The sequence below is a fragment of the Xenopus laevis genome, chromosome 9_10S, assembly GCF_017654675.1.
Source record: "Xenopus laevis strain J_2021 chromosome 9_10S, Xenopus_laevis_v10.1, whole genome shotgun sequence".
NCBI lineage: Eukaryota > Metazoa > Chordata > Amphibia > Anura > Pipidae > Xenopus > Xenopus laevis.
The window spans coordinates 107138006-107161377 of record NC_054388.1 but is presented as its reverse complement, the minus strand read 5'-3'; the positions used below and the strand labels follow the sequence as shown (position 1 = coordinate 107161377).

The following is a 23372-nucleotide window of genomic DNA, read 5'->3' as shown; positions in this document are numbered from 1 at the left end:
AGGGGGGAGGGTTTTTGCGCCCAAGGGGGTTTCTTCTCCTTTAAACACAAACCTCTCCAAATAACCCCAGGCCCCAAACACACGGCACTGTTGATTCTCACCGATATTAATAGGGCAACAATGAGGGGCAATTTCCTTACTGATGCCGATTTAGACTATAGAAAAAAAATAATCTTTTATTTTAATGCAGTATTAGGGTGCAGAACCCAGTCTTTTGCATATTCATAGAAATAAGAACTTCCATGTTGCTTGACTTGGCCTATGTATTATCTAGTGCACTGCGAATGGTCATAATGGGCAGTGAATTCCCAACCACTAACATATCAATCTACCCATAGACATTTTACAGGGGAACAGTTGAATGATCCGTATATACATATATACACACACACACTTTTTTCCTAGAAGATGCATCAGAGCTCACTCAATTAAAAGCCTCAAATCATGTCTCTCTACATGCAGAATTTGTCCAAAAGGCAGTTATTTTGTTAGATTTTGTTTGTACTGGAATCAGTTATGAGTGAGCTCTAATACATCTGCTAGGAAAGGAGCCCTCCTATAAGATATATTGGATCATTCATTGGACACCCAACTGCTGCATGACAAGAGAATAAGGAGAAACAGATGCTGAGAGAGGAATAGTGAATATAAACTTAATTACATCAGAAACAATGGAAAATTTTTAATTGTGTGTATTTAGAAGTTTCTTACTTCAGTATGAGGAAGCTTATATTAAATGTTCATTTTGGCGATAGTTCCCCTTTAAGGTGAGGTGGAATAGTGGCCTTGGTTAATACTCCTGAAAGCAATCTTACAAATCCCCAACTTTGGATTCAGTAGTACTTGCAATTGTCCAGAATGGTTTGCTGCTTATTCTCACCCAGCCATTTTCTACACGGAAGGCAAGATGAAGAGGCTCGGTGAATACACAGGTGAAGGTGTACAGGTGTCTGATGGGGTTGCACAGCTGATAGAAGGTCAGTACTCCTGCTTCGTAGTCTAAGTAGATTCCAACATTTCTCATTGTTGAGCTTTTAGACACCGTTTTGCCCTCAGAATTATGACTTACTCCAATCAGGTGATTGATCCAGGTTAGGCTCCAGGATTGACTATTATAGCCTATAATGGATTCCTGCCCTGCCCTCGGGATGCTGGAGTAGGCAACGCCAACACTCCTGAGACCATCTTCACTAACCTCTACTTCCCAGAAATGTTTTCCAGATGAGAAGCTGGTGGTACTCATAACTTGTCCTGTTTGGAACCTGCAAGAATTAGCGCCTCGCTCTTGTGCCTCTGTCGAGTATGTAGCCATTTTCAGGTCACCGGACAGACAAATGTTATTACCAGATGTGTTATCGTCCAATAAAAGATCAGACACACATTCCACATTGGACCATCTGTCAGCCGTAAGTTTGGGGATAGTGGCAACATACCTGTCTAGACCTTTCTGTATTATTAGAGACAGAAGCAGCCGATCCACGTGACTTGTTGATATCAGATGCTTGCTATACGTTTCTTCTTCATCATCATCATCATCTCGTACATTGTCCAATTCCTGGTCCTGTAATACAGCCAGGGAATCAGTATTATGACACAACTCCTCTATGTAATGCATTTTTCTGGTCAGTTCATCTTTTTCTACTTCCAACTTTCCAATCAACTCAGAGATTGGAAGGAGAACCTTTTGTTCCTGGAGTTTTATCTCATTGAGGATGTGGTGTTCTAGACATCCAAGATGTTCTCTGATGGTAGAAAACAAGGCAGCAACATTCTTGGTTAGAACAGCAGTCTCCTGTTCTACTTTCCTGCCGTGGCGAGTAAGATTCAGGGTTGCCATGTTTTTCTTTGCTTTCAGGAGGCCCATGTTTTCTAGAATGACACTTAGTTCAGCTTTCCTTATCTGGGAAGCCTTGTTCAACATTTCCACTTGGTGTCCCCGGTGCTGCTCAGAAAGGCAGCAGTGTACACATACGCAGACAGAATCCTCAGAACAGTAATACTCAAAAAGCTTTCCATGAATGGGGCAGTGCCGATTCTGCAGGGGACTGGTGGGGTCCAGTAAGATATGTTCCTCCGAGGTGCAGTGAGCTCTAAGGTGCACTTCACATAAGGAGGCCTCACAGTGCAGGCAGGTCTTTACTGCATGTTGAGGAAAGTCTATGCAGTAAGTGCAGAGGATTTCAGTCTCTTCTGGCTTTGGCCTGGCAACCTTGTACAGCTCTGCTATATTATAGAGTGCTAGGTTTCTCACAGGCAAAGGTCTCACCTTAAATCTTTTTCTGCACTCAGGGCAAGTATAAAATCCCCATTCCTCCTCCTCTTGGGTATCGAACACTCCAGTAATACAGTCCTGGCAGAAATTATGGCCGCATCGGAGAATGACCGGTTTTCTGTAAAAGTCCAGGCAGATGGAGCAACATAACTCCTGCCTGAGCCTAGCAGATGCCATCGCCAAATGAAACACAAATACCAGCGAGTGTTTGTAAGGGAGGACGTTCCTTAGAACACACCTTCATCGGTCTGTCTGGGTTTCTTTTTCTCATCGGGATCTGATCAGAAATAGAAATGAAAGTGAAATTGTTAAACAGTGAAGGAAGTCCCCACCAGTTTCATCTTTATCTGTGATGATTTTTAAATGGTAACTATTGCGAAAATGATAATCATTTAATTAATATAAGCTTCCTCATAGTGAAATAAGAAGCTTTCAAAATACGATCAATTAAATATTCTGCATTGTTTCTGAAATAATCAAGTTCATCTTCACTATTCCTCTCTCAGCATCTGTTTCTCTTCATTCTGTCTTCATGCAGCAGTTGGGTGTCAGATATTCATTGACAGTTACATCCAATATATCTTATAGGGGGGCTCCTTTTGCCTAGAAGATGTATTAGAGCTCACTCTATTAAACTCACCAGACATCATGTCTCTCTACATGCAGGATTTGTGCAAAAGGCAGTTATTTTGTTTGTACTGGAATCAGTTATTTGAGTGAGCTCTAATACATCTGCTAGGAAAGGAGCCTCCCCTATAAGATATATTGGATCTAACTGTCAATGAATATCTGACACCCAACTGCTGCATGAAGACAGAATGAAGAGAAACAGATGCTGAGAGAGGGATAGTGAAGATAAACTTGATTATTTCAGAAACGATGCAGGATATTTAATTGATTGTATTTAGAAAGTTTCTTATTCCAGTATGATGAAGCTTATATTAAATTTTCATTTTCACATTAGTTTAATCCTTTAAGTAACCCCTTAACAGGATTATATTTAGCTGAGTGGTTAAGATGAGTTTAGTGAGGCAGAGGTAACAATAAAACTGCCTAACACTAATAAAATTGAACTATCGATGCTGAAAATTATTTTTAAAATTTAAAAGGGGTTGTTCATCTTTAAATTAACTTTTACCATGATGTAGAGCAGTGATCTCCAACCAGTAGCCCGTGAGTAACATGTTCATGTTGCTCACCAACCCCTTGGATGTTGCTCCCAGTGGCCTCAAAGCAGGAGCTTATTTTTTAATTCCAGACTTGGAGGCAAGTTTTGGTTGTATAAAAACCAGATGTTACAGCCCATATTTTGCACCCCTGGGGACTTTTAGCAGCATTATGTTGTGCTCCAACTTTTGTTTAGATTTAAATGTGGCTCACGAGTAAAAAAAAAAAAAGAAAAAAAAAAAGAAAAAGGTTGGTGACCCCTGATGTAGAGCGTGATATCGTGAGAAAATTTGCAATTGGTTTTCATTTCATTATTATTTGTGGTTATTTAGCTTTTTATTCAGCAGTTCTCCAGTTTGCAATTTCAGCAACCATGCAGTGGTTTGAATAAGAAACTGGAAAATGAATAGGAGAGGCCTGAATAGAAAGAGGAGTAATAAAAAGTAGCAATAAAAATACATTTGTAGCCTAAAAGAACATTTGTTTTTGTTAGATGGGGTCAATGACCCCCATTTAATACTGGAAAGAGTTAGAAGACAAATAATTTAAAAAAACTATAAAAAGAAAAAATGAAGGCCAATTGAAAAGATGCTTCGAATTAGCCATTCTATAACAAAGACACCTTTAAAAAAAAAATAACATTTGGATCTCATATTACTTATGGCTAGCTTTCCCCTTAAAGTAATTGTTAAGTGTAAAAATTAAAACTGGGTAAATAAATAGGCTGTGCAAAATAAATAATGTATCTAATATAATTAGTTGGGCAAAAATGTAATGTATAAAGGCTGGAGTGACTGGATGTGTAACATAATAGCCAGAACACTACTTCCTGCTTTTCAGCTCTCTTGGTTTCCACTGATTGGTTACCAGGCAGTAACCAATCAGTGAGTTGAGGAGAAGTCACATGGGTCATAACTGTTGCTTTTGAGCTGAATGCTGAGGATCAATTACAAACTCACTGACCAATATATACAGAATCACGAGATTAAATGGTTTAACTGAAATCGAATTATATAGTGATAACATAATTTTTTGTGTGTTTTTTCTGATTAAAAAGACAGGGATACTTTCTTTCTTTTCGCCTATATAAAAACTCACTGAGCAGTTATGTCCCATGTGGCCCCCCTTATAGTCACTGACTAACTCAGAGTTAGAGAGCTGAAAAGCAGGAAGTAGTGTTCTGGCTATTATGTTACACATCCAGTCACTCCAGCCTTTATACATTACATTTTTGGCTTACTAACTATATTAGATTATTTTAGTCTATGATAGCTTTTGCCATTACCCACCACTTGTGCTTGTAGCCAACAAGAGCCTCAAATGCCTTTACCCACTATGGCCCATGGCATGCAGAGTTTCTGAACATTGGAATCTCATAACTCAGTATTGATTAGCTCAAAAGGATAAAAAGATTCAGTTTAGATTTCTGCATCAAACTGACTTAACTCTATAAATTACATTTAATAAACCCTTCCATTCCAGATATATGCCCCAAATGTAAGCACTCCCCAACTGACGTCATACACATGGTGTGGCATTGCCCACCAATACAAAAATTCTGGGAAAAAACTTTAACTGCCTCCTGGTGCTAATAATCCCTATGGACTTAACCCTCCTTATCCTGAACCAGTAAAAAAATTCAAAAATTGAAGTAATTTTTTTGGATACTTCGACCATCGAATAGGATACTACGACTTCGACTCAAAGTAAGATAATTCGAATATTCGATAATCAAAGTACTGTCTCTTTAAAAAAACTTCGACTTCAATACTTCGCCAAATTAAACCTGTGGAAGTGCTATGTTAGCTTCTAGAGCATTTTTCTAAGTTTTTGGAAGTCGAAGTAAAATCGTTCGATCGTTCGCTGAAATCCTTTGAATTGTTTGATTCAAAGGATTTAATCGTTTTTACTTCGACCGCAGGATACCCAAATTTGATGGTCGAATTTGGAAGTATTTTTAACTTTGAAATTCGCCCCTTGATAAATCTGCCCCTAAATGTTGCAAAATTGTAACAGTTCAGAGTCTGCTCTAGAGTCCTGCAGCGGGTCGGATACCTGCGGGTTACTCGCAAAAAAAGCGGGCACCCTGCAGAATGAGGATTTTCAGGTGCAAGTATACCCACGGGTCGGGTTTCGGGTCTCATCTAAATTGCTTATCTTATGTAATGTTGTCTATATTTTACTCCTTTTAAAGTTTTACAAAACTTATTTCTATCCCTGCCCACTTTTGAAGATGTCACTTCCGGTTTGCAGCACCATCACTTCCTGTTCATGGTGGTCGGCAGGTTGCGGCAATTGTGGTGGGGGCACTTGCGGCAATTGCCCAGCCTGCTATGATGAATAGTGAGTAATAGCATACACGGACGCTAGGGAATCCAAGAATTACTAATATGGTGCTAGTTCCAGGGGTCTGCTAATGGGCTGAACTAAGCAAATCGCACACATCGGGGCACATTCAATTAGTTCGAGTGAAGGAATAGAATAAAAAAAACTTAGAATTTCGAATGTTTTTTTGGCTACTTCGACCATCGAATTGGCTACTTCGACCTTTGAATCGAACGATTCGAACTAAAAATCGTTCGAATATTCGACCATTCGATAGTCGAAGTACTGTCTCTTTAAAAAAAACTTCGACCCCCGACTTCGCCACCTAAAACCTACCGAGGTGCAATGTTAGCCTATGGGGAAGGTCCCCATAGGCTTTCTAACAATTTTTTGGTCGAAGAAAAATCGTTCGATCGACGGATTCGAGGGATTTAATGGTTTTTCGTTCGATCGAACTATTTGCGGTAAATCCTTCGACTTTGATGTTCAAAGGATTTACATCGGATTTTCGGCAGTTGAATATCGAGGGTTAATTAACCCATATGTAAATCTGCCCCTAATTCTGTTATAAATGAATGAATAAAGGAGTTATTCCTGAAACGCGTCAGGCGTAATCATCCGCAGTCTGGGGCAATAAACTTTTTATCCAGAGTTTTATCCAGAGTGCCGCCTTTTGTGATTTTGCTACAAATCTCTTATAAATGCTGTAAGTCATGCAATATAATTTGTGTGCATTTTGCCACATCACATACAATTGGGGCAGAGGAAACTTAGCGTCAAACTGCACTGAAGCTGAAATTCTTATAAAAGCAGTGCTGAAGTGTGTGTGTGCGGTGTTCAGAAATAAGCTTTTCAATAACAGAGCATGTTGAGTGGTCCAAGATCCACTATTCATATAAGGATTTAGAGTTCTTATTAGGATTCATTCCGAATAACTGTTCTGTTCAGCACCGCAGACAGCTGCCTATCCGGAAACTGTGCAAGCCTCAGTGAATAAGGATATGGGATATATATCGGGTGCTTGTAGTAGTTTTGTGACACGGTTTTAAATTAACTGAACAATTAGTACTTTTTTACGAAGCAGGAAATGGAGATACAATATATTTTTTTGTATTGGAGAGTAGACGTAGATAAACTGGGTGCGGTTGTTTCCCTTACATATCAATGAAGGAGAACTAAAGCTTAACTAAAGAAGTAGCTAGAAATGCTGTACATTATGTTTTGTGCTTCTGTACCAGCCCAAGGCAACCACAGCCCTTTAGCAGTAAAGATCTGTGTCTTCAAAGATGCCCCAGTAGCTCCCCATCTTCTTTTCTGCTGATTCACTGCACATGCTCTGTGCTGCTGTCACTTACTGAGCTTAGGGACCCACTCACAATATACAGTACACATAGAATAGAAATGTCACAATATAAGGCTGATTAGTAATTAATACAGATAATTACTACATGGCAGCACAGAAACCAGTGCAATTAGCATCAGAATTTAATAATCAGCAAACCTGTAGCATCAGCTTATATTACAGGGGAAGCTCATTTTCTGCTGGATAATTAGTGACGAGCCCTAAGCTTAGCTTCTCAACAGCCAATCAGAGCCCACTGAGCATGTGAGTGTCACAGACACTTTCCAAGATGGTGACCCCCTGTGACAAGTTTGAAGTCCTGGATCATTGCTGCTATTGACAAGCTGAAACTTTAGCCTCGTGCAATAAGTTCACTATATAAAATATGGCAGTTTTAGTCGCATTTATTTTTCATGGTTTAATTATCTTTTAAAAGCCAAGAGGTTGGTCCAAGATGAATGAGCCTAACAGAGAACTTTGTGCAGAATTGTTGTACACTCTCATAAGTATCGCCCCACAGAGAAGCATAACATTTAGTGCTGCCATGAAAAGAAATGCACGTGTTTTCATTGATCTAAACACTGAAGACAAAAATCTAGTAAACAGAGTTGCAGTGTGGCATAACAGATAAAACTGTGCTGCACGCCACACATTTGTAAATGTTCTTGGGTACAATGTCAGAATTTAACACGGGAATATATTTGTCTGAGCTCAAGAATGAAAATAAAAGTATAATTCCTGCTGAGGAAATTCCACGGAATTCCAGATGACTCAGGGATTTGCATATTATCGGTCTGTTGTCGGGTATTATACAAACAATTGTATTAAAGGGGCAGATTTATTAAAGGAGAAGGAAAGGTAAAATACAAATAAAGTTGTATAGATTGCCCACAAAATGAAGAGATACTTACTTTTTGTAAGGTGCATAGAAAAATAAAAACCTTGCTTTTTGTAAGGTGCATAGAAAAATAAAAACCGTCCCTCTCGCTATCCAAATCTGTTCTAATAGGGCTGGCACATGCTCAGTAAAAATTTGGCAAGCCCTGCGCACAATATCCTTTTCTTCCCACATGCGAGCGGCGATACTGCGGTCAGGTGGTACAAGGCAACGTCATTGTTGGACTAAATTTAGCGCATGCGCAGTTCAGACAGGGACGTGACGCACACTCTGCTAACGTGGCGGGCGCAAAGTTTAGAAACGGCAGAAACTTCAACGGGACGGTGTGAGAGAAAGAGAACGGATTGGGCAGCGGAAGTAATGCGGATCAGGAGGGGAGCACCCAAGCAACATTTAAAGATAGGTTAAAAAAAATTACCTTTCCTTCTCCTTTAAGGGTCGAATTGAAAATTCTAATTTTCAAAAGATTGTCAAATTCGACTAGGGAATTATCCACTCGATTCGAGTTTTTTTTTTTTTTTTTTTAAATATAATACGAGTGATACTCAGAGTTCCCTGTATAGTCTGCAGTCTTGTGCCTTTATATGGTCACCAAATCCCTCAGTGACTTCTAATATCCTTATCATTTACAGTAGGGGGTACATTATCCCTTATAATACAAGAGTGATACTCCGAGTTCCCTGTATAACTCAGCCTGCAGCCTTGTGTCTTTATATGGTCACAGAACAACCCCTCAGTGACTTCTAATATCCTTATCATTTACAGTAGGGGGTACATTATCCCTTATAATACATGAGTGATACTCAGAGTTCCCTGTATAACTCAGCCTGCAGCCTTGTGCCTTTATATGGTCACAGAACAACCCCTCAGTGACTTCTAATATCCTTATCATTTACAGTAGGGGGTACATTATCCCTTATAATACAAGAGTGATACTCCGAGTTCCCTGTATAACTCAGCCTGCAGCCTTGTGCCTTTGTATGGTCACAGAACAACCCCTCAGTGACTTCTAATATCCTTATCATTTACAGTAGGGGGTACATTATCCCTTATAATACAAGAGTGATACTCAGAGTTCCCTGTATAACTCAGCCTGCAGCCTTGTGCCTTTGTATGGTCACAGAACAACCCCTCAGTGGAACCCCTTATCTGTGGAACTCTGACTTCTAATTCCACATTTTTTACTATTTACACTTCATCCTTGTTTTGCATTTACCTCATTACATTAATAAAAAATATATCTGTTAAGAACATAGATTTAATGCAACTGTAGTGCAATCAAGCAGAAACTTAAAAATATATGCAAAACACACCATGGTCTAAGGTTTTCTGGTGGGCCCCTGGCATCCCAGTCCGACACTGCTTATGATTAAGGGCAGCTGTGCCCGAAACGCATCAAGCTATCACGCAGTATGTTCTTAAAATGGATTAATACAATTTTCGATTTTTAAGTTATCTGGTGTGCAGAGCTTAATCCTATCTTTGATACCGCAGTCAGCACCAATTTATTTCTTACATGATTATTATCACATGGTTACAAATGAAGCTTTCAGCAAAAAACTTTCGGGTCCTTCTGTATATATTCGTTGATTTCTGTTACAATCCTGACATGCGCAAAGAACGATTGTTTCTACGAAAAATATCTAATTCACACCCACTGTCCGATTTTATCCTTGAACGACCAAAATTTTTAACCCCATCGGATCAATTTTGAGAACAATAATGTTGAGCCAATAATTAGCCCAACGATGATAAGTTACCGATAGGGGCGAAGTGGCCGTCGATAGCGAAAATTCACCAGAAATCCCATCCACAGGTGTAAAGGACAACTCGCTAGCATAGTTTCGCACCCTATCGCCAGGCAAATTTTTGCTCAGGCGAACTATTGTTAATCCACAGATTCACTAAAGTGGGAATTTTACAGAACGTTACCTCTTTCACCAGAGTTTCCTTCGCCTTTGCCTTCGATAGGCAGAAACCAAAGTTATAGAAAGTTTGCTATGAAATGCTCGTGCTGACGAATTAACACTAGCGAAACTTCGCCAGTGTTTGGCTGCAGAGACGCAACTTTGCATTCTAGTGAATTAGGGTAGTGGAAGCGAATTTATGCCTGGCGAAGTGGCGCGGAGTGTGGCGAAGCGTTCGCAGGCAAACATTTGTGAATTTGCACCTTTATCAGAATATTCGGGAATCGGTTGTTTGGAAGTAAAGAATCTGGTGGTGTATGGCCACCTTAACGGTACCTATTTAGTCTCAACCTTACTACTGGCTTTAAAGGAGAACTAAACCCTAAAAATTAATAGGGCTAAGAATGCCATGTTTTTTTTTATTTACTGAACTTATTGCACCAGCCTAAAGTTTCAGCTTGTCAATAGCAGCAATGATCCAGGACTTCAAACTTGTCATAGGGGGTCACCATCTTGGAAAGTGTCTGTGACACTCACATGCTCAGTGGGCTCTGATTGGCTGTTGAGAAGCTAAGCTTAGGGCTCGTCACTAATTATCCAGCAGAAAATGAGCTTCCCTGGCTGTAATATAAGCTGATGCTACAGGTTTGCTGATTATTAAATTCTGATGCTAATTGCACTGGTTTCTGTGCTGCCATGTAGTAATTATCTGTATTAATTACTAATCAGCCTTATATTGTGACATTTCTATTCTATGTGTACTGTATATTGTGAGTGGGTCCCTAAGCTCAGTAAGTGACAGCAGCACAGAGCATGTGCAGTGAATCAGCAGAAAAGAAGATGGGGAGCTACTGGGGCATCTTTGGAGACACAGATCGTTACTGCTAATGGGCTGTGGAATCCCAAAAGATAACGTACAACATTTCTAGCCTACTGTTTTAGTTTAACTTTCCTTGCCCTTTAACCACAGAATTTTGCTCATAAGCCCACTAGGGGGCAGATACACACAAGATATTCTTACTCCTGAAAAGTGTAATTAATGCTTATTGGAAGGTGGCTTAGAATTATATTTTCTTTAATGAAGTAAAATTTTACTTTTCATTTTTACACCCCACTTAAAATAATTGCAACACTGCATTTCCCATAAATGTTATCATTCACATGGTCAGTGATTCCACAAATATTATGATGTTCAAAAATTCGGTAAGTTCCACAATGCTTCCAGCCTCTATACATTATTGGCCAAAGGAATATACAGTATGTTTATATCCAGCCTGGTACACCACTAGGATCTAGGTAAAACAAGCCTAGATCCCAAGGTATATTCACACAAACATTCTGACACACTCAAGCAGTATGATGTGTTCATCACAGAACAAGGCCTTATACAGAATGTGTGCATGCTTATAGAAACAGCAGGGGTTTTATGTACTTTATTTTTAAGGCTTTTTTTTTTTTTTTTTTAGTTAAAGCGAGGGTTATGCTACAATGCAACTAATATTTTTGATATAATGATATAAATAAAACTGTTAAATGTTTGGAAGATTAGGTTTAGGGCAAGGGCTGGCCTATTATGCAACATCATTGTTGGTATAAAGAAAAGTGTTCAGGGTTAAAGAATTTAATTTAGCGACATTAGGGGGCCGATTCACTAAATTCGAGTGAAGGATTCGAAGTAAAAAAACTTCGAATTTCGAAGTATTTTTTGGGCTACTTCGACCATCGAATGGGCTACTTCGACCACGACTTTGAATCGAAGGATTGAAAGTAAAAATCGTTCGACTATTCGACCATTCGATAGTCGAAGTACTGTCTCTTTAAAAAAAACTTCGACCCCCTAGTTCGCCATCTAAAAGCTACCGAATAGCCTATGGGGAAGGTCCCCATAGGCTTGCCTAACTTTTTTTGATCGAAGGATATTCCGTCGATCGTTGGATTTAAATCCTTCGATTCGAAGGACTTAATCGTTCGATTCGAAGGATTTAATCGTTCCATCGAAGGAATAATCCTTCGATCGTACGATCGCAGTATTTGCGCTAAATCCTTCGACTTCGATATTCGAAGGATTTCAATTCCTAGTCGAATATCGAGGGTTAATTAACCCTCGATATTCGACCCTTAGTGAATCAGCCCCTAGGTTTAGGGCTAGAGCAGCGATATCCCCAACCAGTGGCTCATGAGCAACATGTTGCTCCTGGTGGCCCCATAGCATGTGCCCATATTGAAACTTCTAGCTTTGAATAAAGTTTTGGAGGCATAAAGACACATTTACTCCAACAGAGCCTCCTGTCGGGCAGCAGTCCACATGGGGCTATTAATTAGCCAATCACAGCCCTTATTTGGCATCCCTAAGGAAGATTTTCTTGATTGTGTGGCTTCCCAACAATATTTATATTCGAGTGTGGCTCACGTGTAATAAAAAATGACGTGGACCACTGGGCTAGAGTAATGGTGAGGAGCAAATGTAGAATTGCCTTCTTTAATTGGTTTAAGTAGTTAAACCACTCAATAAGATATATCCTTATGGCCACTAGGATCTAAGCATATAAGGCTACAGGGCCATATCTAGGAGCGCTGCTCCAATGGGATGAGAAATTCAAACAACAGCGCCCCCTTGGGGATTCAGCTCTTCTAGCGCAGGGAGCACAATTGCACTTCTCTGTCCCAGTGTTTCCCAGTTGTTGGTTTATGTGCAGGACAAACGCACCATTTGCAGGAGAATGAGGTTTGGTGCCTAGGGCAGTGCCGGGACTAAATACAGCCCTGTAAAGCTACATGATTCTATGCCTGTCACAACTAGTATGTAGGTTAATATGTGTACAGTGGCTGTATACTAAGCTCTGAGGGATGCTGTGGTTACACCCACTAGTCTCTAGCCCTTTCATACCAGTTCAGTCTTTGGTTTGACTGACCTTGTTACACCTTCCCCTGGAACATGGGTTGAATGGGAACAAACAGAAGAGACAGACCTGCCAGAAACTAGCGATTGTTCCAAGGAGGCAATAAAAACCCTTCCACCCCTCTGTTTCCTAGGCAGGTCAGTTATTTGTGGTTAGGGGCCGTATGCCTGTGCTCGCTCCATTAAAGAGATACTGACATCAGAAAATACATTTTTTTATTATTGATCATAACATTGTCTTTGAATGTTATTTATAATTTTGCCATAAAAGTATCTGCCTGATGCTTTTACATTGCCTTTCTTACTGCCATGTTTCAGCTTCAGTAGTCGGTTAGCATTAGAAACTCTGACACTTTAAAGGGATACTGTCATGGGAAAAAATTTTTTTTTCAAAATGAATCAGTTAATAGTGCTGCTCCAGCAGAATTCTGCACTGAAATCCATTTCTCAAAAGAGCAAACAGATTTTTTTATATTCAATTTTGAAATCTGACATGGGGCTAGACATATTGTCAATTTCCCAGCTGCCCCTGGTCATGTGACTTGTGCCTGCACTTTAGGAGAGAAATGCTTTCTGGCAGGCTGGTGTTTTTCCTTCTCAATGTAAATGAATGTGTCTCAGTGGGACCTGGATTTTACTACTGAGTGTTGTTCTTAGATCTACCAGGCAGCTGTTATCTTGAGTTAGGGAGCTGCTATCTGGTTACCTTCCCATTGTTCTTTTGTTAGGTTGCTGGGCGGGGGGGAAGGGAAGGGGGGTGATATCACTCCAACTTGCAGTACAGCAGTAAAGAGTGATTGAAGTTTATCAGAGCACATGACTTGGGGCAGCTGGGAAATTGACAATATGTCTAGCCCCATGTCAGATTTCAAAATTGAATATAAAAAAATCTGTTTGCTCTTTTGAGAAATGGATTTCAGTGCAGAATTCTGCTGATTCATTTTGAAAAAAAATGTTTTCCCCATGTCAATTAGTCAATGGGGTAAAGACTGCGCTCTGTCAAAAACGGTGGGGAAGAGAGCTGCACCAAAGTTCAATCTATGGATCCACTTGTCCACATACAATTCAAAAGAAAATAGGGAATGGAAGGTGCGCTGGGGGTACCTGTAGAGAAAGGGAGACAAGCCTATCTAGTGTAGTATCCTTTGTACACTTTAGCGGATATTAAATAATCAGATCTACTGACATTCGTGAAATAATCGTATCGCAAAAATGGGATCTGGTCGCATATGTCTTCAGTGTGAGGTTGGTTTGTAGTTGGCGTGTCTGGTCGATTCTTTCGCCTGTTAAGTAAGGATGCCGGATAGTGTAGTACAGCTAGCAGAGAGGTGGTTTTAAGCCGATAATGCGCTTACCTTAAGTGTATGTACAAACGGCTTAATAGAACGCTGTCTGGATCGTGTTCAGATCGACCTCCGCAAGGGTTGGATGGATGGCACTTGCTGGGGTTTACATCCGATCGCGTCCCGATGTCTAAATTCTGGCGATGGTGTGTTCTCCTCCAGTAGACGCTGCTCTGATGTTTCCCGCAGTTGCACAAGTCGGCGTTCTCCTCCACGCGGTCTTCAGTCTCACCTGGGGATACTGTCGGCGCTGCTTTCCACTTCTCTACTGGATATTTTAGCTCAAAGGGGTTTGTTGCGAAATAAGTTTACGGCAATGTCTTTTGCCTTTAAAGAATTTATTATAGTCAAGTGTTTATAACAGTACAATGCCCAACGCGTTTCGTATACAATTATACTTCCTCAGGGGCTGATTTCCCATATTGCTTCACAGAGGTGTTTTTATCCCTTCCGTGGGTGGTTTTCTCAATTAAAAATGCAAATCACATTTATTTAATCATGCCATATAAAATAGAATATATAATACTAATAAAATGGAATATATATAATAAAACGGATTTTAAAAAGTTAGTCTTTTAAAAAGCATTTAATATCAATGTCAATGTTTAAACCTTTGGGGGTTAAAGTCTTTAATTTATGAATCCAGTAAGTCTCTTCCTGTGATATTACTTTAGTCATGTCACTCCCACGCCAATGGTTCTTTTTAAGTGATATTCCCATGAAAGTTAACTGTGTGGGATCTGAATTGTGGTATGTTTTAAAGTGCGCAGGCACACTATGAGTAGTCATTCCTTTTTGTATGTTATTGACATGTTCACGTATTCTGATTTTCAGACTTCTGGTAGTTCTCCCCACATATTGTAACATACATGGACATTGTAATAAATATATCACATTTTTGTTGTTGCAAGTGATTGTATCTTTTATGTCGAATGTTTCTTTTGTTACATTTGAATTAAAATTAAACGATTTTCTTGTATTATTTTTGCATGTTTTGCAAGCTTTGCAGCTCCCACATGAATAAAATCCCTTTTTTCCACTGCTAAGAAATGTATCGTTTTTTGCTTCATTAAGAGGTAGACAGCTTGGTACTAGCATTTGTCTTATGGTTTGGGGTCTTTTATAGATTACCTTCGGTTTTTCCGTTAGGAAGCCAGACAAATCTCTATCATTTTTTAAAATATGCCAATGTTTGTTTATTATTTGTTCCAAATTTTTATTCGAATTATTAAATGTAGTGATAAACGAAATGGCGTTTTCTTGTGGGATTTTTTGTTTCTGATGATTATGTTTTAACATTTCCTTTCGATCTTTCACATCGCAGATCTTCTTGGCTTTATCCACAGTTTCTTTTTTATATCCTTTTTCTTTAAATTGTTTGTATAATGTTTTACATTCTTTTTCGTAATCACTCACTTTACTGCAATTTCTTTTTACTCTATTAAATTGACCAAGAGGAATATTATCTAACCATTTTTTATGGTGGCAGCTGGAGTTCAGGATGAAACCATTGCAGTCAGTTGGTTTGCGATATAGGCTGGTCACAAACTTGTTATTGTCAATCGATATTGTCAAATCTAGAAAATGTACAGTATGGCTACTGAATTCACTAGTAAAAGTCAGATTAAAATCATTTTGATTTATAGTATTTAGAAAGTTTTTTAAGGATTGTTCAGGACCTTTCCAAATAAATAGACAATCATCTATGTAGCGTTTCCAAGCTATAAGTCCGATGTTCGAATCAAGGAGGGGAGTGATATTAGTTAATTCCCAATAACCCATGAATAAATTTGCATAGCTAGGGGCGAATCGAGTTCCCATAGCTGTCCCATTGGTTTGTAAATAATAATTCCCTTCAAACCAAAAATAATTTTTCTCTAGGATAAAATTAATTCCTTTAAGTATAAATTCTTTTTGTTCGCCAGCAATTGTTGCGTCCTCATCTAGGAAATATCGTATAGCATGTAATCCCTGATTATGATTTATAACCGTATATAGAGAGGTAACATCGCAGGTCCCTATGATATAACCATCAGAGCAAGGTGTATTGTTAATAAAATCAATTGTTTGAACAGTGTCTCTAAGATAAGACGGAAGTTTTGTCACATATTTCTGTAGAAAGATATCTATATATTCTGATAAATTTGAGGTTAGGGAATCGCACCCTGATGTCAGTATCCCTTTAAGAAGGGACAGTCAGGTTGGCAAAACTGTCAGGTTTAGGAACTTCAAGTGACACAAAAGGAGAACTATCTGCGAAAAACGATCAACATGACCTGATTGGTAACTTCTGATATTTTGAAAAGAACATTTTTAGTGTCGGTATCACTTTAAATAAACAGGCACTCGCCTCAGAACCCTCTCTGTATCCTCCTTGGGGTCAGGGGATGACCGGCTGATATTTTATTTAAGTAAATGCTCCCTGGTGCCCACGTTATTTATAAGAAAGAATAGGAAAGACAGAAGAGATAAATAGGATTGTATTTCTTATACAAATGGCAGCAAACCCCATTTTGTGACCCATCTCTACCTCTCAGGGATTTGCCCATTCCCAGCATTCCACACGGAAACTACGGAACAGGAAGTGCCCCTCTAAATCTCCCTTGGCTTCACTTTCCTCACACAGGTTGGTCACCTCATTACCTTGGCGTAACAGCGTGCTTCCTTCTTACGTCATTAGGGCTGACGTTCTCCCAAGGCTCCCTACTTTAGTATACGTCCCCCATCATATTTATCACAGAAGTAGAAGCGGAGGAGGGGAAGGTGGGAGTGACAGGGAAGAATGGGCGGAGACTAGAAAACTCGTGCGCTAAAAGTTGATGATGTTGTGGGCGTGGCTTGTTGGACTGGGCGGGGATTATCTCAATGTTATATAGAAAATGGATTGAGTAGGGACGAGAAGGACTGGGCAGGAGATCTAATGACGTTTGGAGTAGGGGACAAGATTTAATTGTGAGTGACTGGCGGAAGAAGCAGGAAGTGAATAAAGGAAAGCCAGACAGGCCCGTGTGGGAGTGATTGGCAGCCTCACAATGGAAAGGGGCGGTGAGAGCGAGGCCGGGGGCGTGGCTTAGTCTCTATTTGCTTTGCCCTTACCTGGCAGGAGCAGTGTGTGTGTGAGACACCGGCCTGGGAACTGGGTGAGCTGCAGAGTGTGTTTATCCTGGCGGGTGAGTCACAGGGAGCTTGGGAAGGAGCCAGTCTGTGCCAGTGACTGCATTGCGGTGACTGAAGCCTGTGTGAGGACATGATGGCAGCTGTGTGTGACATAAACACTTCCTGATCCCTCGTCCTATCAGCTGTGGCCGGCATGTCTCTCCCCTCGGGCTGCCTCATCATCCTGGGGATCATCCACTTGTTGCCAACAGCCAGGAGCCTGTCCAGCGGTGAGTAGGGTCTGTCATTACTACAATTCCCAGCATCCTCTCACAGCCTCAAACATGTTCTTCTAAGCAGGACATATTCCATTTCCCTGGAACACTTCTCACACATGTGACCAATTTAAAGGGGAACTTCACCCAAAAACAAACGTACAAATCAGTACAATAAAGACTGAGCTTCAGTGGCAGGTATCCCAGGGGAGCAAGGGGATATGCTGCTGTTTATCTGGATTGTGTTTATTCTACACTCACACAGGACAAGCACTGGCAACCTTTCCCATTACAGGTTTCTGGGAGTTGTAGTCCGACAACATCTTCCACCTAACCTGGGCTGTGGTATACTAGGATGGTTCACCTTTAACTTCTAGTATGTTATAGAATGGCTAATTCTAAGCAACTTTTCAATTAGTCTTCATTTTTTATTTTTTATAGTTTTTAAATTATTTGCCTTCTTTTTCTGACTCTGTCCTGCTTTCAAATGGGGGTCACTGACCCCATCTAAAAAACAAATGCGCTGTAAGGCTACACATTTACTGTTATTGCTTCTTTTTATTACTCCGCTTTCTATTTCGCTCCCCTCCTATTCATATTCCAGTCTCTTATTCAGATCGATGCATGGTTGCTAGGGTGATTTTGACCCTGGGAACCAGATTGCTGTAATTGCAAACTGGAGAGCTGCTGAATAAAAAGCTAATAAACCACAAATAATACGAAAAAAAACTAAAACCTATTGTCTCAGAATATCACTCTATTCATTATATTAAAAGTTAATTCAAGGGCTCTTGCACACGGCCGTTTTCTCCTGCGCTCCCCTGCGTTGCGCTTTCTTCCGTTCAACCGCAGGGGAGCGCAGGAGTAGACGCAGTCCATTATTGTGAAGGGGGCTGTACTCACAAGGACATGAAGGGCCCAGCAATATCTACCTACGCCACTGCTGTTATCTACTGTGTATCCTGTGCTTGAATGGCTGCCCCCATGGCTACACAGCAGCTTGTTTATATAAACTATAGTAGTACTTATCTGTCATCTACTGTGTATCCTGTGCTTGAATGACTGCCCCCATGGCTACACAGCAGCTTGTTTATATAAACTATAGTAGTACTTATCTGTTATCTACTGTGTATCCTGTGCTTGAATGGCTGCCCCCATGGCTACACAGCAGCTTGTTTATATAAACTATAGTAGTACTTATCTGTTATCTACTGTGTATCCTGTGCTTGAATGACTGCCCCCATGGCTACACAGCAGCTTGTTTATATAAACTATAGTAGTACTTATCTGTTATCTACTGTGTATCCTGTGCTTGAATGGCTGCCCCCATGGCTACACAGCAGCTTGTTTATATAAACTATAGTAGTACTTATCTGTTATCTACTGTGTATCCTGTGCTTGAATGGCTGCCTCCATGGCTACACAGCAGCTTGTTTATATAAACTATAGTAGTACTTATCTGTTATCTACTGTGTATCCTGTGCTTGAATGGCTGCCTCCATGGCTACACAGCAGCTTGTTTATATAAACTATAGTAGTACTTATCTGTTATCTACTGTGTATCCTGTGCTTGAATGGCTGCCTCCATGGCTACACAGCAGCTTGTTTATATAAACTATAGTAGTACTTATCTGTTATCTACTGTGTATCCTGTGCTTGAATGGCTGCCTCCATGGCTACACAGCAGCTTGTTTATATAAACTATAGTAGTACTTATCTGTTATCTACTGTGTATCCTGTGCTTGAATGGCTGCCTCCATGGCTACACAGCAGCTTGTTTATATAAACTATAGTAGTACTTATCTGTTATCTACTGTGTATCCTGTGCTTGAATGGCTGCCTCCATGGCTACACAGCAGCTTGTTTATATAAACTATAGTAGTACTTATCTGTTATCTACTGTGTATCCTGTGCTTGAATGGCTGCCTCCATGGCTACACAGCAGCTTGTTTATATAAACTATAGTAGTACTTATCTGTTATCTACTCTGTATCCTGTGCTTGAATGGCTGCCTCCATGGCTACACAGCAGCTTGTTTATATAAACTATAGTAGTACTTATCTGTTATCTACTGTGTATCCTGTGCTTGAATGGCTGCCCCCATGGCTACACAGCAGCTTGTTTATATAAACTATAGTAGTACTTATCTGTTATCTACTGTGTATCCTGTGCTTGAATGGCTGCCCCATGGCTACACAGCAGCTTGTTTATATAAACTATAGTAGTACTTATCTGTTATCTACTGTGTATCCTGTGCTTGAATGGCTGCCTCCATGGCTACACAGCAGCTTGTTTATATAAACTATAGTAGTACTTATGTGTTATCTACTGTGTATCCTGTGCTTGAAAGGCTGCCTCCATGGCTACACAGCAGCTTGTTTATATAAACTATAGTAGTACTTATCTGTTATCTACTGTGTATCCTGTGCTTGAATGGCTGCCCCCATGGCTACACAGCAGCTTGTTTATATAAACTATAGTAGTACTTATCTGTTATCTACTGTGTATCCTGTGCTTGAATGGCTGCCCCATGGCTACACAGCAGCTTGTTTATATAAACTATAGTAGTACTTATCTGTTATCTACTGTGTATCCTGTGCTTGAATGGCTGCCCCATGGCTACACAGCAGCTTGTTTATATAAACTATAGTAGTACTTATCTGTTATCTACTGTGTATCCTGTGCTTGAATGGCTGCCCCCATGGCTACACAGCAGCTTGTTTATATAAACTATAGTAGTACTTATCAGCTATCTACTGTGTATCCTGTGCTTGAATGGCTGCCCCCATGGCTACACAGCAGCTTGTTTATATAAACTATAGTAGTGTTTCTGAAGCAAACACACCAGTTTTACCAGTGCAGGGCAACACTACATTATATTTTCATTACTTTAAAACTTAAATTTTTTGGTGTTACTGTTCCTTTAAGCACTGGGACTTCCCTTACCTGTGTTTGATGTCGGTGCCTTCTATGTACTAAGACAAGCTAATAAACACATAGCGCACACAATGTAAACAAACTGGGGTGACCTTTGTTACACCGTCATTTCACGCATCATAGCCACAGCTCTCCACCTGTTTACAGCTGCCATTGTCTCTTTTCCAGTCCAGTTAATATCATAAAAATAATTTTGTTGTCTTGATTTTAAGTGAGGAGGAATCAGAAAGATCAAAGGAGAACTAACCCTGTTTTACAGGGACCCTGCAATGAATTCCCTCCCAACCATTTGCCATTACACCAGCAGAAGCTCTAAGCCGATGGGGCTCATTTCTGAGGATCTGGCACGGTGGTTTTATGTTGGGGGTGGATGGCCGGTGCCGTAATAGAACTACCTTAGACATCCTTTAATGTATATTGGACAGGTTCACGGCAGGAATATTTACCCTTAGCAGTTGTGTTGCTCACACCTGTTCATGTGAATGAGCCGAGGTACGTTAGCTCTGTGCTTTTCACTTGCCACTGGCCAGGGGAAAGTACATGTTGAACATTATGCCCTATAATAAAACCCAAACCTTACAGGCTCTGCTGCAAAATTAGCACCATCCCTCCTCGCACCACCACATGTTCTACTTGTTAGTGCTCAGTACAGCACACATTGGCTTCCCAGCAGGGTCCATCCCCTTAGTTACATACCTTTTCATTTGTTTTGACTAACAGCACATCGTTATTATTATTATACTTCGTTTTGTTGGGAAAATACACTTTATTTTTGGTGTCTATTTCCCTGTATAAAAATCTGTGTGCATAGGTTATTGTATAGGTGTTGCATGACACAAGGTTTAGTAATGTTCTTTTGTGGAATATAGAGGTTTAGTTTTTATATACTGGTTGGGGTCACATCAGACAGTACAGGGCCCTTTCAATTTAGTGACTTACTTGCCATAACCCCCTCCCTTTTGGTGGCACCTCGTGCCAATGGCAGCTACAGTATAAATGACATGATCAGAGTGAGCTGGGTCAGTGCTTGTGTTGGGCTAAAACATTAGCCACAGGACTTGCTACCATCTGTGACAACATCATGACAACCCCACTAGAGACCCAACACTAACCCGCCCCCTCCCAATCCGCACCAGGGCCTGCTGCTGCCCTCTATTTATAGGCATGCCCCACCCACAGTTACAACACAGAAGGGACGGGGCAAGCGCAAGTTTATAAATTCTGGCGGCTGAAGCCGGAACTGCAAGGTCGCGGTCGGGGAAAGCAGGAGAAGAGGTCGACCCACACCTGCGACCCGATGATTTTGCGCAGGTTTCGGTTAAACTTAGATTAGATTAGAGCTGTGTTGGACTGGGATGCCAGGGGCCCACCAGAAAGCCTTAGACCTTGGGCCCGCCAGAAAACCTAAAACTGGGAGCCCACCAGAAAACCTTAGACCAGGGGTCCCCAACCTTTTTCACTCGTGAGCAACATTCAGATGTAAAAAGAGTTGGGGAGCAACACAAGCATGAAAAATCTTCCTGGGTGGTGCCAAATAAGGGATGTGATTGGCTATTAGTAGCCCCTATGTGGACTGGCAGCCTATTGGAGGCTCTGTTTGGCAGTGCATCTGGTTTTTATACAACCAAAACTTGCCTCCAAGCCTGGAATTCAAAAAAAAGCACCTGCTTTGAGGCCACTGGGAGCAACATCCAAGAGTTTGGGGATCAACATGTTGCTCACGAGCTACTGGTTGGGGATCACTGCCTTAGACAGTGGACCTTTCCAAACTACTATTCCTCCTCTACTCACTCAACCACTTTATTCTCCTAGTCTTTTATATACTTACAATATTCTCCCATTATTAAGTATTTTCCCCCATAAAGAAATAGGGAATGACCATGAAATTGGCCAATTGTTTAGAAACAAGAGTGCCCACTAACACCTGGGTACAATGTAATTTCTCCTACCGCACACCTGTAGTTCACCAATCCTGCAACTGGTGGTGTGTTTCTTCCGTTGACCCGGCCGGGTCCCTTAGCAACGAATGTGTATAGAAAACGGATCCGCACCCACACTGGTTAATGCAGTCGGGGAGTATCCCCTTTTATTCAGCCACCAACGTTTCGGGGGGGAACACCTACCCTTCATCAGGATACAACTATTAGTGCAGTAACCAATCCAAACCCAACTTCCCACGCCTTCTTTTCCCATCATGCAACTTGCCACAGTAACACCTGGGCCCACTGGGAATTTTCCTGGTATCCCGGTGGGCCAGTCCGACACTGGATTAGAGTTTATAAAAAAAAATTGTAATTTGATTTTCGAGATATATTATATTATATTTCATATCATCATCAAATTCGATTTGAGTTTTCTGGTGGATCCTATTCACCCTAGTTTTAGAAATTCGATTTTTTTTTTTTTTTTTAGTAAATTTCAATTGGTCAAATATCAAATTCATAGGAGTTTAGGGGAGTTTTTAAAAACTCGCATGAATTTGAAATTCGACCTTTGATAAATGTGTCTCCATAGGTTTGCCAGAAAGAAAGTAGTGACATGATTGGGAAATGGAACCCTCCATGCCAGGAAAACATTGCCGGTAACTTGTCCAGCAGTAAAGCATTTTCCCTATGTCTATACTCCTTTATAATATTACACATTATTCTCAATTAAGCGTGGACATTTTTTATTCTAATGACACTATCCCTTTAAGAAGGTTATAAATAACCTGATTTCCACTAATTTGTCCCTATGTGCGTGCCGTATTTCCTCTTCTGTTTGGGAAGATTTTTCATATCTTTTGGACCAACAAAATTGTCCTGTATCGAGTATAGTTTTGCATGTCATCTGTAAGTGTGATTCTTGTACCCATCTATTGTACAGCGCTGAGGATTATGTTGGCGCATTATAAATGTGCTGATAATATTGG

At 40.5% G+C, this 23372-nt stretch overlaps 2 protein-coding genes across 3 annotated transcripts in view; one reads left to right on the top strand and one right to left on the bottom strand.

Moving 5' to 3' along the window:
• Nucleotides 1-677: 677 nt before the first annotated feature.
• Nucleotides 678-17378, bottom strand: XB5729975.S (novel C3HC4 type (RING finger) and B-box zinc finger protein with SPRY domain S homeolog). Of its 2 annotated transcripts, none has more exon segments than NM_001086430.1 (2): nucleotides 678-2549; nucleotides 16797-16847. In NM_001086430.1, a coding segment is annotated over 1 exon segment (1638 nt). In that variant the 5' UTR covers nucleotides 2450-2549; nucleotides 16797-16847; the 3' UTR covers nucleotides 678-811.
• pgap6.S (post-glycosylphosphatidylinositol attachment to proteins 6 S homeolog) overlaps nucleotides 17029-23372 on the top strand; it is a 47077-nt gene continuing 40733 nt past the window's right edge. Inside the window, exon 1 of the mRNA XM_018239332.2 lies at nucleotides 17029-17539. Coding sequence (XP_018094821.1) covers nucleotides 17464-17539 — 76 coding nt within the window. The 5' untranslated portion in view covers nucleotides 17029-17463. The remainder of the gene's footprint in view (nucleotides 17540-23372) is intronic.